At 45.3% G+C, this 17,470-nt stretch overlaps 1 protein-coding gene across 1 annotated transcript in view; it reads right to left on the bottom strand.

The window, feature by feature from the left end:
- SPEF2 (sperm flagellar and cilia associated 2) overlaps positions 1-17,470 on the bottom strand; it is a 1,087,451-nt gene that overhangs the window by 662,765 nt on the left and 407,216 nt on the right. The window contains exon 16 of the mRNA XM_086960525.1: positions 645-802. Within this exon, the coding sequence (XP_086816651.1) occupies positions 645-802 (158 nt within the window). The remainder of the gene's footprint in view (positions 1-644; positions 803-17,470) is intronic.

Genomic DNA, 17,470 nt, shown 5'->3' with positions numbered 1-17,470 from the left:
CCCACTCATGTTTCCTATTTGCTGAGCGCACAGAAGAAGTTGACTGCAAGTCTGTGCAGACTCAAATCAGAAGGAATAATTTGGGCTCCCAAAAAATGGTGAACTGTGTGGAAAAAACGAATGCCAGTACCACAGCAGCTTGGCCAGGAGACAGCTGCTGCCAACATGTGGTCTATCCAGCGAGGAGCTATAATCACCATCAAAGAGGAAGATCTTCCACACGACCTCCAGCAGCAATCTGCAGCGGGACCACTCATTGATCATCACCTCCAATGCTGATTTCTTCTCACGGCAGGGGCCGGAATGAAGATGTAACATACTTTCATTTCTAAAAGGATATAACATACTTTCTTTTCTAAAAGGATCTAGTAGTTTATAGTTATTTCAGGAGCAATAGCTAAGATGATGTCATGACTGATGTCATCAATCATTTCATGTAACATGTCATCAGTGATGTATTATGTCAGGTCATAAGTTACACAGAACTGTAACTGCTGAATTTCATTTTTTGGGCTAGTTATAAACTAATTTCCACACATTACTAGAATGTTGCTTTAAACATCTGGCTTTTTCAGTGAATATCAGTGAGTGTCAACACAAACACAAATTAAAGCACAAGCACAAGTTAATAATTCAGATCTTACCTTTAGTGTTCTTTTTAAAAATTGCTTCCAAAATTACTTCTTCAACACTCTTGCATAATTCATCCACCTCAGTCTCTCCATTTACTGTAAGAAGAATATTTTGCTGCTCAGAAAACCAGGTTTCCAATTGTTGCCAGTCGTTAGTGAAGCTTCCTAGTCTGCAAATATGAAGTGAACATTTAAAACTTAAAATCTTCTAAGGAGGTTCATATTTTAAAATGACAAATCAATTGAATGCAAGCATGTATTTTACATTAATAAACATATGATCATCAGCATGCCTTCTATGTGGGATAATTAATTACTCATTCATACCATATCCTGTTCAAATCATGGAGAAAAGACAATGATTAGTATAATAATTTAAAACAATTCAGGGCTTTACTACAAGCTCTGAAGTAATCCGATTGAGGTCAGTAACTACTGTTACCAGGCCCACTGGATTTACAAGATCTGATGGAAGCGGAATCTCTAGTCAAAATCCCTGGTTTAATTCTGGGGTGAAATGAGGAGTCACTAAGTAATATGCCCCAGAGCATCACTTTCCAAAGAAATTCCTCATTCCTAAGGAGACTCTCAGGGCCCACAATATGATCTATGTTAACTCTGTTTGCCCCAGACCCCCAGAATTACTGCTACCCCCAGTATCAATAGTTTTGTTGCGGCTGGACTTAATGGGCAGATATCTGTGGCACTTGAAATGGGGTCCACTGTATAAACTGAAACTACAAAGCTTCTCTACATCCAGTATCTCTCCATAAACAGATGAGAAAAGGGGTAGAGCAGAACATCTAAGTAAAGTAAAATTACCACAACGCTGATTGTGGTACTTTTAGGACTACCTCACCTTCACGAAAGGAAGAGGTCAAAATCCGTTTTTTAAGGAATTATGTATCTTTAAATAATGAAAAGGGGATGCACTTCTGTCTTTTTCTCTGTAAAAACCCATAAATGTTCCTATACATACCTAACTGCTATCCCTGTTACGATTTATATTTCTGCAACAGAACACATCCGCAGGTCCACAAAAGCCATTTGGGATTGTGGCCGAGCTGTGATGGCGGGAAAACTAGTAAGAAGACTACAAGGAAGTATTATGAAACCCTTCTTTTCCTGCATGCAGACTCAGAACTGAGCTGTACCTTTGTATTTTAAGAAATTGTGGTGTTGAATGAACTAACCTGGTAATTCAGTGAGTTAGATTATGCACTCCTGACATTGCAGAACAGAAACACAAAAGCAGCAACCACTGCTCCATGGTTCAAAGTTGTGCTGTCTGCAGAGTATGTGGTTAATCATGGAATTAGAGTTAATGCTTTCCATAGTAGAATTTCTTAAAATAAAACAGGCGCACAGTACCGTTCTTTGTGTGTGCTAAGGTGTTGTTGTGTGTTGATTTAGATACCATATATAGGTTTCCCGATGTATGCCCTTATATAGGCACAATTCTCCTCACCCTTATTTATGCATGGAAATCGTACTCTTATTTAGGCATTATCCATGCTAACCAAGGCATGGCCACCTGTCCATTCACGTCACAACGAGTCCTTAGCTAACCAGACTCTTAAGCCTTTAGGACTTCCCCTTGCTTGGATTATTGATTTCTCCAAGAAATCATTTATTATGCATGAACATCTATTCCTTAGGGGTTCATTCATGACGTTCCTCTGCTCGACTTTTACTTCAATACTGGCATTCCTAAACACCTTCAAGGTATAAATATACCCTCACTTGCCATCGCAAGTCAAGGCTGCATACTTGCATGGCTCGCCACGGCAAGTTCGTAAGGAAGTCGAGTCCCCAACTGAAGCACTGACCAAACGCTGTCATCCTCCTCGCTGAGAATCCAGCTCCAGTGTTTCTGACTCCCCTTGATGTTAGAGATCGAGACCCGGAAAGGGATTCCAACCTCTCTCATTCTAAGATATGGAGTAGACTAGAACCTAGAGGGACTTTTGGTAAATCTTGGCAACACCAATCCAAACTATTGCTAAACTAGACTATAGAAAAACAGCACCTACTTCTCACCACGTACTACACTTAGGTTAGGTACACTGGGGTAGAACTAGATAGAAGCACCAGATGAGTATTCACATTTAGCCTGTGTTATTTATGTATGTATTTTTATGAATATATGTCATAGCTACAAACCATGCAATTGCAGTATTATTTTATCTTACTAGTAATGCTGTACGTATTATACTTCGCATTCTGTCTTACGATTGTAGCAGTTAATATCTCTTGCACGAGAAATAAGACTGTTAAATAAACCCTTTTTATTGAAACGCCTCTCTACCTATTTCTGTGCAAACTCTGTAGAAACTAAGCGTGCACGATTGACTGAGTGAAACTATTATCTTTATTTTCCACGATTCTGAGACTGTTCTGATTCTAAAAGGGAAACAAAGTTGTCATGTGTATGCGGTTGTCAGAAACGAATCCCTTCTTGTTTATTCAAGAAGTTTCTAGTGACCTCTGAGTTAGCTGGCACACACAAGTTATTACGTTTAATGTATCCGATAGAGGCATACTGACCTAAGTCCAATGCCACAACTATAGTGTATATTATTCCAATGCACAGAGCCTATCAGAGATGTAGTAACTACACTACATGGCACCCAACGGTTTGGTAAGGCACTAATTTAACGGTAGATACTGAAGTAACTGAGTTGTGCTTTTCTCAGAGACCGATACTCATAAAACTCTGTAAGACATCTGGAGTGGGTAGGGATAATATCCGACATAGCTGAGTAGGACAAAAATCCTATGTATTACCTGTTTGGTTTGTTCAACGTTGAAGGATACAGTGTTCCAAAACATTTTGCACCTTATCTTTGTTCCCTTGAATCTTGCTCTGCAACTTTCATTAAACAAATGTCTAATAATGAGACATGGCACCCAACGGTTTGGTAAGGCACTAATTTAATGCTAGATACTGAAGTAACTGAGTTGTGCTTTTCTCAGAGACCCATTTTCATAAAACTCTGTAAGACATCTGGAGTGGGTAGGGATAATATCCGACATAGCTGAGTAGGACAAAAATCCTATGTATTAGCTGTTTGGTTTGTTCAACTTTGAAGGATACAGTGTTCCAAAAAATTCTGCACCTTATCTTTGTTCCCTTGAAATTTGCTCTGCAGCTTTCATTAAACAAATGTCTAATAATGAGACATGGCACCCAACGGTTTGATAAGGCGCTAATTTAATGCTAGATACTGAAGTAACTGAGTTGTGCTTTTCTCAGAGACCCATTTTCATAAAACTCCGTAAGACATCTGGAGTGGGTAGGGATAATATCCGACATAGCTGAGTAGGACAAAAATCCTATGTATTACCTGTTTGGTTTGTTCAACGTTGAAGGATACAGTGTTCCAAAACATTTTGCACCTTATCTTTGTTCCCTTGAAACGTGCTCTGCAACTTTCATTAAACAAATGTCTAATAATGAGACTAACACCAAAACCGGTGGAGCTGTACACAACCATGTCCCAGCAGCTTTTGATTATACAGGTTTTAATGAAAACAATCAAAATGCGATAAACATCGCTCCAAATTTAAGGGGAGCCCTCACTCTATAACATGGCCTAACACCAAGAGGTGGTAGAGCAGTTTTTGTGAAAGAGGCACATGAATCTCACCAGACAGAGGTATTCTACTCATGGATAGTAGTCCCTGAATCACATCAAGTAACTAAAATGCTTCACTTCTGCAAAGAAGATGATCCACCGGAGGAATATATTCCTTTCGTGGATAATGAAATTCCACTCACATACCAAGAGCATGATCTCTGATTAAAGGCGGCCTAAAACATCACAATCAGATTACCAGGCGCTGTCCACTAGGTAGACAAGGAGCAACATGGGCGATTTTAGCCAGCTATGCACCTCGTCCTGACATTGAAGCAATGTCAGACGTAGAATTACTAAATAAGATATAAAAAATTAATAGAATTACACAGTTAAACCACAACTATCTATAGGTCCTGAGAAGGACTCCATTAAACACAATCCTCTTAAAAAGAAGTGGGAAAATAACAAACAACATCCAAATGAGAAACGTTCTCAATCCCGAGGTAGGTCTCCTCAAAAGGAGCCCTATGAAAGGAGGTATAACCTCAGGAATAGGGATAATTTGAGAAAACCTGATAAGTATCAAGATACTGATACACTTTCCTCTCGTACCTTTCAGATATTGTCACAGACATCCGAAAGAAGAGGACAGTCAGATCTAAAAGAAGAACGTGTGAAGTCCAAAGACGATCCACACGTTCCGAAAAATAAACCAAAACCTCATTTCTCCAAGAAGAAGGTAGCAGGTCTGAAGATCAGACATGCCGAGAATATTGAGAACACAACTCTAGAATGGAGAATGGGCTCAGACAATGTTGGACAGTGCAGCAGAAGTAACAATAGCTCGCCAGAACCTGAAGGAACTTCTGGAGACAGTGGACTTGAATGAAGACATTCAAGTTGAGATCGTAGATACCAGGGTTAGTTCTCCTCATAGGTTCTATGAAATAACACTCTGGATGGAGGGAGCCATACCAAGAAAAGTGAAAGCACTCTTTTGGGAGCATCTTTCAAAGGATTATGATAAATGTTCCCTCTAATTTTTTCCTCTGTGTGCGGCAGTGTAAGGTCTCTGCGCGCTGCAGCTAAGGCTATTTGCGCCTAGAACCGGACCGCACGTGGGGGTGTAGCGACAGGGTTCTGACACAGGGATTCCTGCTTGATTGTGAGTAGCACGCTACTCCAGAACCCAAACAAGATTAGTGGGGAATTAGTATTGGAAATATGAAATAATTTGAGAGGTGGACAAATCGCTAAGACTCCGACACCTAAAAACACTCGATCAACATTAGGGTAGACACTGATCATGGAAAAGAAGCTGCCAGTTCTGCCCCTGAGAACAATCTGGGCCAGTGTCAGACTGGAAGAGTGAAATGCAAGCCAGGGAGAGGGGCTGAGAAACCCCCTTGTTGTAGAAACAACGTTGGTAATAACCTGGAGGAGGAGAGGCCCAGTTCACACCTGGGAAGGTGGATGCATGAGCATACCTTCCACAATTCCCAGTTACTTGTGTCACGAGCAGTGCTGATAGATGTATCCCTTGCATTCTGGGATTTGTGGTCCAGGTTTCACAATACTACTAGTCCCAGAATGCTAAGTAAGCCCTGTACTGGATAAAAGTGGTGATAATTATTTACGATGTTTGACTGCACACAGTACTATTGACATAATCAAAAGGAGCACTATGTATCAATAAAGAACAGGCTTTTATGGTGCATAAACTGAATTACGTGCTAATGTAGGAAACATCTCTCCTGCTATAGTAGTACCTTTTTAATGGAGGGGCCAACAGTACACATAAAGGGGTCATTCGTGAAATGCATTCATTTACTTTGGCAGAACCGGTTTGCGCCAATCTAAATAAAATGTCACTGAAAGGGTCAAACTTTAGTGTTGTGTTGTAAGTACATGTTCGAATGTCATGTGTTTTGTATATCCGGATGGGTGACGTGGTATTGGAGTGTTATACCCGGCAGTAGACCGCTGGATGAAGGCTGCCCATGGAGCGGATGCCTCTGGTGAGTCCCAGGGTATTTCGGGCTAGGGGAAACGGGGGAGAGGGATTAGGGGGTTGCACTTGGGCTGTTCTTCAGATCGTAGCAGTGATTGCGAAGAGGATGCAGCGTAAGGGCTAAGAGCGACCTACTTTGGACCTGGGGAACCTGGTTTGAGTCTCAGTGTGGCTCATCATCCTGTGATCCTGAGCAAATCACTTCAGATGGAGAAATATAAAACTGCAAAACACAAAAATGTGACACATATCGGAAGAGAAATGCAGATATTTGTGACTGGTCTGAGGCATGCAGCAAGTCTAGGAGCACTACGTGTGCTTTCACACTAACTAACATATATAAGTGATTGTGACAGCGCACGTCGTCCTTTTAGGCTTGCTGCATATCTTTTGGTAAAAGGGTGCAGCAGACTGCATGCCTTTTTGAAAGGTTTTCTGTTAATTGCAGCACCCGACATGCTAATACACGGGCTGCAATTAACATGAAAACTTTCAAAAAGGCACGCAATCTGCCACGCTAGATTAACAAAAGGTATGCAGCAAGCCCAGAAGCAGAACGTTTGCTTCCACAATCACTACTATCTAATAGTGATTGTGAAAGCACTTGTTTCACAATCACTAATATCTATTAGTTACTAATATTTATTAGTGATTATGAAAGCACAGGTCGTGCTTTTAGGCTTGCTGCATGCCTTTTGTTAATAGCAAGCATGCCCTTTCTTAATACAGAGTAGCTGGGGGCAAGATTGTCTGTTTTTGTTAAAGTATTCCAGTTGATCGCAGTGCCCGTCATGCAGACAGGGCGCACCGATCAACATGAATACTTGGCTCTCGGGGAATGGGTGTGCTGTGTGTGCGTACTTCAAAGCCACTGCGTGCTGGGAGTGAAAGAGGAGCGTGCCCGGGCATTGCTGGGAACAGAGGTTATGATATACTTCTAGCAGAACAGGACTGGCCACCAGAATTTGTCAGGGAGTGACCACGTGGCGAAGACATCATTATGCCAGCCTACTCCAACCATGTTCCAGTACATTTAAAATATACTTATGCCAGGAAATGGGCAGTGGCCCAAGCACCAGCATTATACAAAAATCATGTAGGATGGGATGAGGAATCACCTCATCATAAGATTCAGTTAAAAAATCAACCAAGTGCTCAAAGGCAGTACTCGATTAAGCAAGAAGCTAAAAAACAGGTCAGAGAGATCTTAGATCATCGCTGCTGTGAGCGGTCGCTCCCCTGGCTCCCTGCTTGTATTGGTATCGTTGTGCTGCGCTTGGGATCTGGCATTTTAACTTGTAACGTGATAATTGCACTGTGACGCTCTCGGTGGGCTGCGCTTGGGATCTGGCATTTTAACTTGTAGCGCGATAATTGCACTGTGACTGCTGTGACGATAAGTATTGAAGTCTGCCTCATTCTTTCAGCATACAAATAACTGCTGCGCATTTACTTTCACTGTGCCTTCGTTGCACTCATCTCTGGCGCTTTGTTGATAGTGCTTGACCATCTGCCGCCATTTCGTTGTTGTTGTTTTCCCTGCAAGCCCGTCCTCTAGAGCACAACCCGCCTCCCAGCTGAGCCTCCCTCCCACTGATTACATACAGCGCTCCCGTCCCCGGAAGCGCTGTGACTGTCTCATTGCTGCTGTGAGCGGTCGCTCCCCTGGCTCCCTGCTTGTATTGGTATCGTTGTGCTGCGCTTGGGATCTGGCATTTTAACTTGTAACGTGATAATTGCACTGTGACGCTCTCGGTGGGCTGCGCTTGGGATCTGGCATTTTAACTTGTAGCGCGATAATTGCACTGTGACTGCTGTGACGATAAGTATTGAAGTCCGCCTCATTCTTTCAGCATATAAATAACTGCTGCGCATTAACTTTCACTGTGCCTTCGTTGCACTCATCTCTGGCGCTTTGTTGATAGTGCTTGACCATCCGCCGCCATTTCGTTGTTGTTGTTTTCCCTGCAAGCCCGTCCTCTAGAGCACGCCCCGCCTCCCAGCTGAGCCTCCCTCCCACTGATTACATACAGCGCTCCCGTCCCCGGAAGCGCTGTGACTGTCTCATCGCTGCTGTGAGCGGTCGCTCCCCTGGCTCCCTGCTTGTATTGGTATTGTTGTGCTGCGCTTGGGATCTGGCATTTTAACTTGTAACGTGATAATTGCACTGTGACGCTCTTGGTGGGATGCGCTTGGGATCTGGCATTTTAACTTGTAGCGCGATAATTGCACCGTGACTGCTGTGACGATAAGTATTGAATTCTGCCTCATTCTTTCAGCATACAAATAACTGCTGCGCATTAACTTTCACTGTGCCTCCGTTGCACTCATCTCTGGCGCTTTGTTGATAGTGCTTGACCATCCGCCGCCATTTCGTTGTTGTTGTTTTCCCTGCAAGCCCGTCCTCTAGAGCACGCCCCGCCTCCCAGCTGAGCCTCCCTCCCACTGATTACATACAGCGCTCCCGTCCCCGGAAGCGCTGTGACTGTCTCATCGCTGCTGTGAGCGGTCGCTCCCCTGGCTCCCTGCTTGTATTGGTATCGTTGTGCTGCGCTTGGGATCTGGCATTTTAACTTGTAACGTGATAATTGCACTGTGACGCTCTTGGTGGGATGCGCTTGGGATCTGGCATTTTAACTTGTAGCGCGATAATTGCACTGTGACTGCTGTGACGATAAGTATTAAATTCTGCCTCATTCTTTCAGCATACAAATAACTGCTGCGCATTTACTTTCACTGTGCCTTCGTTGCACTCATCTCTGGTGCTTTGTTGATAGTGCTTGACCATCCGCCGCCATTTCGTTGTTGTTGTTTTCCCTGCAAGCCCGTCCTCTAGAGCACGCCCCGCCTCCCAGCTGAGCCTCCCTCGCCCCTCCCCCTCCACCCATTTATGTCAGATGCACTTGCGCGCAGCGTTCACGCGCAGCGGTTGCGCCCCATGCGTGCCGAAGGTGCGCCAAAGGTAAGCCCGTCTACGCCCGTCCGCGCCTGGACCGTGCCCAGTGCCAGACCCCCTGGCCCCCGTACCACCCTCCCCACCCGCATTACGTACGACGCCTCCACCCTCCTAGCCCTAAACCACGGCCGACTCCCCAACTGCGCCCAAGCCGCTCCTGGACACACCCATGGACCCTTCACTTGCAACTCCTGTAAATATGACGGCACCAAGACCAACTCCTCATCCACGAACACCAAACAGAGCTCTGACACTAACCACCTTAAATGCATCCTGCTCAACACCCGCTCGGTCCACAGACACGCCATCGACCTTTGGAATCTACTTGACACCATCTCTCCGGACGTCGCCTTCCTAACAGAAACATGGATGAACGCCTCATCAGCCCCAGACATCACCATTGCCATCCCGGACGGCTACAAGATCATCTGTAAGGACCGCACCAAACAAACAGGAGGAGGCATCGCAATCGTCCATAAGAATTCCATCCGCATCTCAACCAGCTCAGACATCAACCTCGCGAGCGCTGAACACCTTCACTTCCAGATCCACACCGACCCCAAGACCAAACTCAGAGGCACCCTCCTCTACAGGCCACCTGGACCCCATGCACAATTCAGTGAAGACATCACTGACTTTATCACCCCACACGCCCTCCCCTCCGAGGACTACATTCTATTAGGAGACCTCAATTTTCACCTGGAAAAGAGCAACGACAGCAACGCCACCACCCTTCTGGACAATCTCGCCAACCTCGGACTCAAACAACTTGTTAATACCCCCACTCACTACGCAGGTCACACACTCGACCCCATCTTCACCTCCAGCAAACATATCTCCTTCAGTCACACCACAGTTCTCCATTGGACGGACCACAGCTGCGTTCACTTTTCCTACAAAAAGACCACAACGCACAACCATCCTCAACCTACTCTGCGGAGAAACTGGAACAAAATCACCATTGACCAGATCTCCTCATCGCTTCTTCAAAACCCCCCTGCCCACTCTTCGAACCCCAACCAAGCAGCCATTAACCTCACTCAATGGCTAACTAACAGCGCCGACAACCTAGCACCTTTGAAAAAACTTCAAATCAAACTAGGCAGCAAAAACGCTCCCTTGTTCAACGATGATCTTAAGAAATCCAAGAAACTCTGTCGCTCCCTTGAGAAGGCCTGGAAAAAAGACCCAAACACCATCACCAGGGACGCCTTCAAAAACGCCACCTGCATACACCACCAACTGATCCGAACTGCCAAGAAAACCGCATTCAAAGACCGACTAGACAACAACGCCCACAACAGCAAGGAACTATTCAACATCGTCAAAGAATTTACCAACCCCTCAGCCAACTCCAACGACATCACTCCTTCTCAAACCCTTTGCGACTCCCTAGCTTCGTTCTTCCACAACAAAATCGTAGACATCTACAACAGCTTCAACAACCAACCTGGAGACCAACCCATCCAACCTTCTGCCGCACCTTCACCCCCCTTAAACATCCTTTATGACTGGAACCCAATCTCCACTGAGGACACCATCCGCCTGATGAACTCCATCCACTCAGGATCCCCCACAGACCCATGCCCTCACCACATCTTCTACAAAGCAGACTCCATCATTGCACCACACCTCCGAGACGTCATCAACTGCTCCCTCAACTCCGCCACCTTCCTGGAAATCTGGAAACACGCCGAACTCAGCGCCCTTCTGAAAAAACCCACAGCTGACCCCACCGAACTCAAAAACTACTGCCCCATCTCGCTCCTTCCTTTCCCGGCCAAAGTCATCGAGAAAGCTGTCAACAACCAGCTCGCCGCCTTTCTCGAAACCAACAAATCCCTCGACTCCTCAAAGTCCGGATTCCGAGCAAAACACAGCACTGAGACCGCACTCATCGCAGCTACAGATGACATTCGTACTCTACTGGACAATGGAGACACAGTCGCCCTCATCTTCCTTGACCTCTCCGCAGCTTTTGACACAGTCTGTCATAGCACCCTCCTACAACGCCTCAGAAACATCGGAATCCAAGGAAAAGCACTGGAATGGATCACCTCGTTCCTTACCGGAGGAACTCAGAGAGTCCGCCTTCCACCATTCAAAGCAGAGGCCACTGAAGTCATTTGCGGCGTGCCACAAGGATCTTCACTCAGCCCCACCCTCTTCAACGTATACATGAGCCCCCTCGCGACCATCGCTAGCCAACACAACCTCAACATCATCTCCTACGCTGATGACACTCAACTGATCCTCTCACTCACCAAAGACCCGAACACCGCCAAAACCAACCAACATGAAGGAATGAAAGAAGTAGCCGAGTGGATGAAGCACAGCCGTCTGAAACTGAACTCAGACAAAACAGAACAGGTACCTCCCCATCCGCCTGGGATGACTCTTGGTGGCCAGAGGCCCTCGGAAAAGCACCCTTCCCGACGGACCACGCACGGAACCTGGGCGTCATCCTGGACTCCTCACTCTCGATGAACAGACAAGTCAACGCCGTCTCATCATCTTGCTTCAACATTCTTCGCATGCTCAAAAAAACATTTCGCTGGATTCCCACCGAAACCAGAAAAACGGTCACCCATGCACTGGTCACGAGCCGCCTGGACTACGGAAACACCCTTTACGCCGGTACCACCGCAAAAATTCAGAAAAAACTCCAAAGCATCCAGAACGCATCAGCCAGACTCATACTAGACATCCCGCGTAAAGACCACATTTTTAGTCACCTGAAAAACCTCCACTGGCTCCCCGTTAATAAGAGGATAACATTCCGCCTCCTAACCCACGCTCACAAAGCACTTTACGAACTTGGACCCGAATGCCTCAACACACGACTTTCCTTCTACACCCCCTCCCGCCAGCTACGCTCCTCCAACCAAGCCCTTGCTGTTGTACCTCGCATCAACAAAACCACCATGGGAGGAAGATCCTTCTCCTACCTGGCAGCTAAAACCTGGAACTCACTTCCCACTCACCTTCGCCTCACTCTAAACCACCCAGCATTCAGAAAGCAACTTAAAACTTGGATATTCGACCAATAATTCCCCACCCTTCTTCAAGCGCCTTGAGACCCTCTGGGTATGTAGCGCGCTATATAAATTATCTGACTTGACTTGACTTGACTTAGATCAACTTGAATACCAAGGGGTGATTGAAACATGCACCTCATCAATGAACAATCCTTTGTTTCCTGTTTCCAAACCGAACAATACATATCATTTAGTTTTGGATTACAGACACCTAAACTCTTGTTGTTAAACAATTGCAGTGCAAAAATGCACATAGTACAGCATCAATGAATAACATGCGTAAAAAATATAAAACCACATTATATATTTCTAACGGTTTCTTTTGTTAAAACATTGCACATGAAAGCAGTCATTTGAAAGCTTTCTCAATAATGGGGACACGAGGTAAATTTTGTCGACTCCCACAAGGTTTCAAGAACAGCCCGAGGTTATTCTCAGAAAGGGTAACAGAATTACTACAAATATATGATGAAGAGGCATTGCCATCTGTCGATGATATCTATCTGATGATGACCTGGACAGCTACTTGAACAGGGTGAACACCATTATACTAGGCTTCGCCTCTGAGGGTTATAAATTCAATTTGAAAAAAACATCAAGAATTGCCCATCTCAACGTCCTTTTCCTAGGATATGAACTATCAAGTGAAGGCAAAAGCCTGGCAGCCAACTTTTTAGAAAAGTGTGCGCTGCTCCAACCGCCAAAAACGCAGACAAACTTAGTCAATTCTAGGTTACCTGAATTTTGGAAGAACATACATTCTGATTGAACTACGCAGAAAGGGTTAACCCGCTCTACGAATTAATCAAGCCTGATTTTAAAATCACACATTGGACACAGGAACACACAGATATACTGCGTTCTCTTCAAGCTGACATGTTAGCAACAAGACACTTACAAACAAGCGTAAACCTACGGAACTTAGTGACCCAAATCATTCCGGGTCAATGCGGATTCACCTACGTAACTTTTAACGAAGGTGAAAAAGTATAAATTGCATACAAATCACATTTGTATACACAAGCAGAAATGAAATTTACATCAACTGAAAAAATTCTGACAGCAATTCAAACCGCTGTAGCAAAAGATAGAGCCACAGCACAGGGGAAATGCATTATGGTCATAACCCTTGTACCAGCCTTAGAGGCAGTTACAGAGCGAGCAATGGAAATGAAGCTAAACCCCTTTAAGGGACTTATCTTCAAGCAAGGAGAGGTGGCGTAACATATAAAGCTGCTGACGTTGGAGTTGGAGAGCAGAGTTCGATCCTGGCTTGGGCTTTATTAATTATAAATAGTTAAAAGAAGGTCCGCGGCGTGGGCTTTATTAATCATAAATCATTAAAGCGAGGCTTGGGCTGTAATAATTATAAATAATTAAAGAGAGATCTCAGATGACAGTGGGAAGAGACAAATAAAACAAGCATTGTGGGGAGGGAAAAATAAAACAAGCATTGGCATTGCAATATTATGGGATTGTGAGAAGGCATCGGAGAAAAGTCGTCTGTGCAGTAAAGGGGCCAATAGCCTTGGAAGGACACAAATGAAGACATTCCATCATAAGGAAGGACTAACGAGCCTACAACCAATCAGAAGCCACCATTTAAGATACCAGCCAAGGAAAATAATGGGCGGAGATAGGTGGAGAGTAGGCGGAGCTTATTTACACTATAGTGTATACTGTATTGCCTAGGCGAGACCTAAAACGAAGCTGGGCACCAATCACTCAATTGAGTCTAGTCCTCTTCTTAGCAACATGCCATCATCATGAAAAGAAAATGTCAGGAGACTCTAGACACAGCTCCACTGCACAAGAATAACTACCATGCAATGGGATGATAAAATGAGGTGCATTTTGTCGCATGGACACTGTTTGAGGTTCTTTCAACCCTATAATATGCAAGTCACAATTGCTTGAAAAAACATCTAATAATGAACCCTCTTATTCATTCTCCTTTGCTGTTAGTAAACCACCTAAACAACTGCCCGCTACAGGAGAATCATCTAACCCTTAGGTTCAAAAGGAATGCCAATGTTATGGACTGCTTCTAATAGATGGTAAATAACCCAACTAACGGCCTAATGCAGAAAATGTGTTCTAAACCGATTGGAGGCTCTGTGTGTTTTTACTCAACCCTTACAGCAGAGGGACCCGCTATGGCTCAGGTTTGGGGGCCTCCAGTCACTACCTAAAAAACAAACTCTTTACTTTTTATTCCTTCTGGAGCCTAACCAATCCCTGGATGCACGAAGGCACCCTACCCAGCTTATTGTCGTTCATCCACTTCTCAAGGGTTTCTGAGACGGTAGAAAAATAACAAGCATGTCCATCCAAAACTGCCATCTCTCTCCAATCCTTCATCACCATGCAACTGGGAAAATATTTGCTTGGGGCCGATCATGGTATCAAAGGAAAAACGGAGAGAAAAACTTAAAATCAAATCAAAAGAGGCCCACAAATCACCAGTAGAAAAAGACCAAACCTGTCTCTGTTGGCCTTCTCAGTACTTCTTAAACATTTCATTTGATGCGCTGCAGCTTATTGTCCGTGTGCTATGATGCTCAGCTAGGCTGAGAACTGCCAGTCCGAAGACATTGAAAAGAGCGAGCGCCCAGGACACATTGCAGGAACATGAGTGACTTTAAAATCTAAATTTAAATAGTTTGGGCCAGATGTACAACAGTTTTTTGGGGTCGCAAATAGTAAATCGGCCCATTTGCAACCGTAAAATTGGTCTGGTCCATGTACAAACACTATTTTACAACTCAGGAACCAATTACCAACTCGCACAATTGGGTTTGCAACTCGCTATTAGGAATGGGCATACGAAGGGCGGCCCTTCTTAATAGCAAACCCAAATGGTATGTACCATTTTTTTGCAACAGCATTTTTGGTTGTAAAACACTTGCAGTTAACCACCTACCTCAAGTATATGGCAAGCCACTCTCAAATGGGAGGTGCGAAAATATTTTTTAAGAGCAGGCAGTGGTCCCAGGGACCACAGCCTGCTCTTAAAAAATGAAACTGAAAACAGGCTACATTTACAAAAAACACTGCTGTATTAAAAAAGCAGTCACAGGCATGGTGGTTGAGCCCTTTGGGTGGTCCCTCCTTAATTTTTCCCCTTTTTGCCTTCCCATTTTTGTGTCCACTGTATTTTTTTGTTCTGTGTGTTGGCTTAAAAAAAAACCTGGGCGCACCATCATTACTGATTAATGGTGAGGCGCAGGTGCTCCTTTCAAAATGGGACGAAACAGGAGTGCACTCTCACAAAATGGTGGTCTGTTCAGTATTACCTCACTGCCTTGGGCCAGAGGGTGACATGAGGGGTTCCAGAACCTTCTGGTCCACTCTAGTCACTCTGGGCCCAGGCTATATAAGGCGGAATGTTGGACGGCCATTTTGGGTAGAAGTGGGCAGGCAGGAGTATAGGCTGTGGAGTGAGGAGGTTAGCACACAGAAGGGGTTGATTGTCTCCAGGGGCTGTCCCCCTTTCTTGTTGATGCTACCCCTGCCCGTTGACCTGCAGAAACTCTCAACCTGAGACCAGAGTGAAATGAGGTAACTGAACTCTTCCGCCCCTGACTGAACATCGAGATCGCCAGAGTGCCGAGGGTCCCCATTTTGCCAGGAGAAAAGGTGGTGAGTGGAACCCCAAGGGGACTTGAACCGCTGCGGCCCTGTCCTTGGAGGTAGAGGAACTCCTGGGGACAGCGCAGACGAAGTGCCCCAATTTCAGTAGAGAGAGTTGGTGGAGGTTATCCCCCCCTGTCAGACTGGAAGAAATTCCATGACAAGAATCCGCTGCAGGGTTATCACCGTTGCGGAGGGCAAGTGCTGGCCGGCATAAGAGCCAGCTACTAAAGGCTCAGGGCCCCCTCCGTGCGCTGCAAGAGACTTGCCCCTACTGCCTCAGTACCGTAAAAAGAAGGGAGGAGAGACTTACTCCAGTGCCAGCCCTCAGATTCGCTTCAGTGGCGCGTCTGCTCCCAGGCGCTCCAGCTGCGGATCGGGAGAGAGAGCATACCGGACCTGCTTTCCAAAACCCCGCGCTGGAGATAGGAGGCGGGCCTCGGTGCGCCGCCCAGTGGATTTCCATGTAAGCTGGTGCCTGAGGGGGCCAGCCCGCCTGTCAGAAGTGATGCAAATGGGCGTAACTGGCCGCCCCAGTCAGCGAGTTTGAGGAAGCGCGGAACTGGCCTGAAAGGGAGCGGGGAGAGCTCAATGCTGTACTACTATCCGCTCTTACTTTCTTGAGACCGTTCTTGTCAGCAGGCCGGGGAGAGCACTGAGAAGCACTGAGAAGGCCTGAGAAGTTTGGAGGGGGAGTAAGGAACCGGAAAGGGCCTGTAGCGCCCCTGTTGTCTGCTTTCCTGGCCTCTGGCTCAGGAGGCTGGGGCGTGGTTGAAACGATTATGCCGGCTCTTGGAGGTAGAGATAAGCCAGCAAGAGCTCTGGAGTTTCGGTAAGGCCCTGGAGGGGAAGGACTAATTCATTCGCTTTGGAAACTTGACTGCCTGGTTGTTTAAATTGAGTGTTTAGGAAACCAACGCGTAGTAGCGAGAATAAAGGAGAAACAGGGGGACAACTGTGATCTTGGAAGGAGGAGTTGCAGGTGAGCATTTTGGCAGGCAAGGAAGGCTATGGACTAGATTAAGCCACAAACTAACTGCCACATAATATTCTACCTTTGTCTACCTAACCCCAAGTCATTAACCATCAGATTGAAGGGGTGAAATTATCTGCCTATCTCATTTGTGAAGTGTTTCATGGTTTTCCTTCTGGTTACTGAACTGCTGCAATTGTCAATTGATATAACTTTTAAAGAACCTGATGCTTGACCTAATTCTGAACTGCGAAGTTACGTTAGAAGATAGGTTGTGTGAAATTGCTAATCTGGCCTGCTGTGAACTGTTCTATAATCAGATGAAATGTCATGTTTTTATTGAAACGATTAATTATATGTGGAAGTGCTAAAGATGTAAAGTTATTCACTGCTAGAAACTAAAAAGGTTCTAAAGCATAAGATAAAGCATTTCCATTCTTTTCTACAGACGGTGTGGTGTCATTTTTAGGTTGGAGGTGCGCTGAGTTACTGAGTTGAGTGTGACGCAAGTAATGAAATGAAATGAATGAAATGAAATGAAATGAAATTTGATTTGTAGAGCGCATGGCTGCCCGAAAGCGTCCCAGCGCTTGCTTAGGGAACCCGTCCTGGTATTCCCCTGCGAGATAACCCATTACTGGGCATC

Source organism: Lissotriton vulgaris, chromosome 3_1, assembly GCF_964263255.1.
Source record: "Lissotriton vulgaris chromosome 3_1, aLisVul1.2, whole genome shotgun sequence".
NCBI lineage: Eukaryota > Metazoa > Chordata > Amphibia > Caudata > Salamandridae > Lissotriton > Lissotriton vulgaris.
This window is presented reverse-complemented; position numbering and strand designations above follow the sequence as displayed.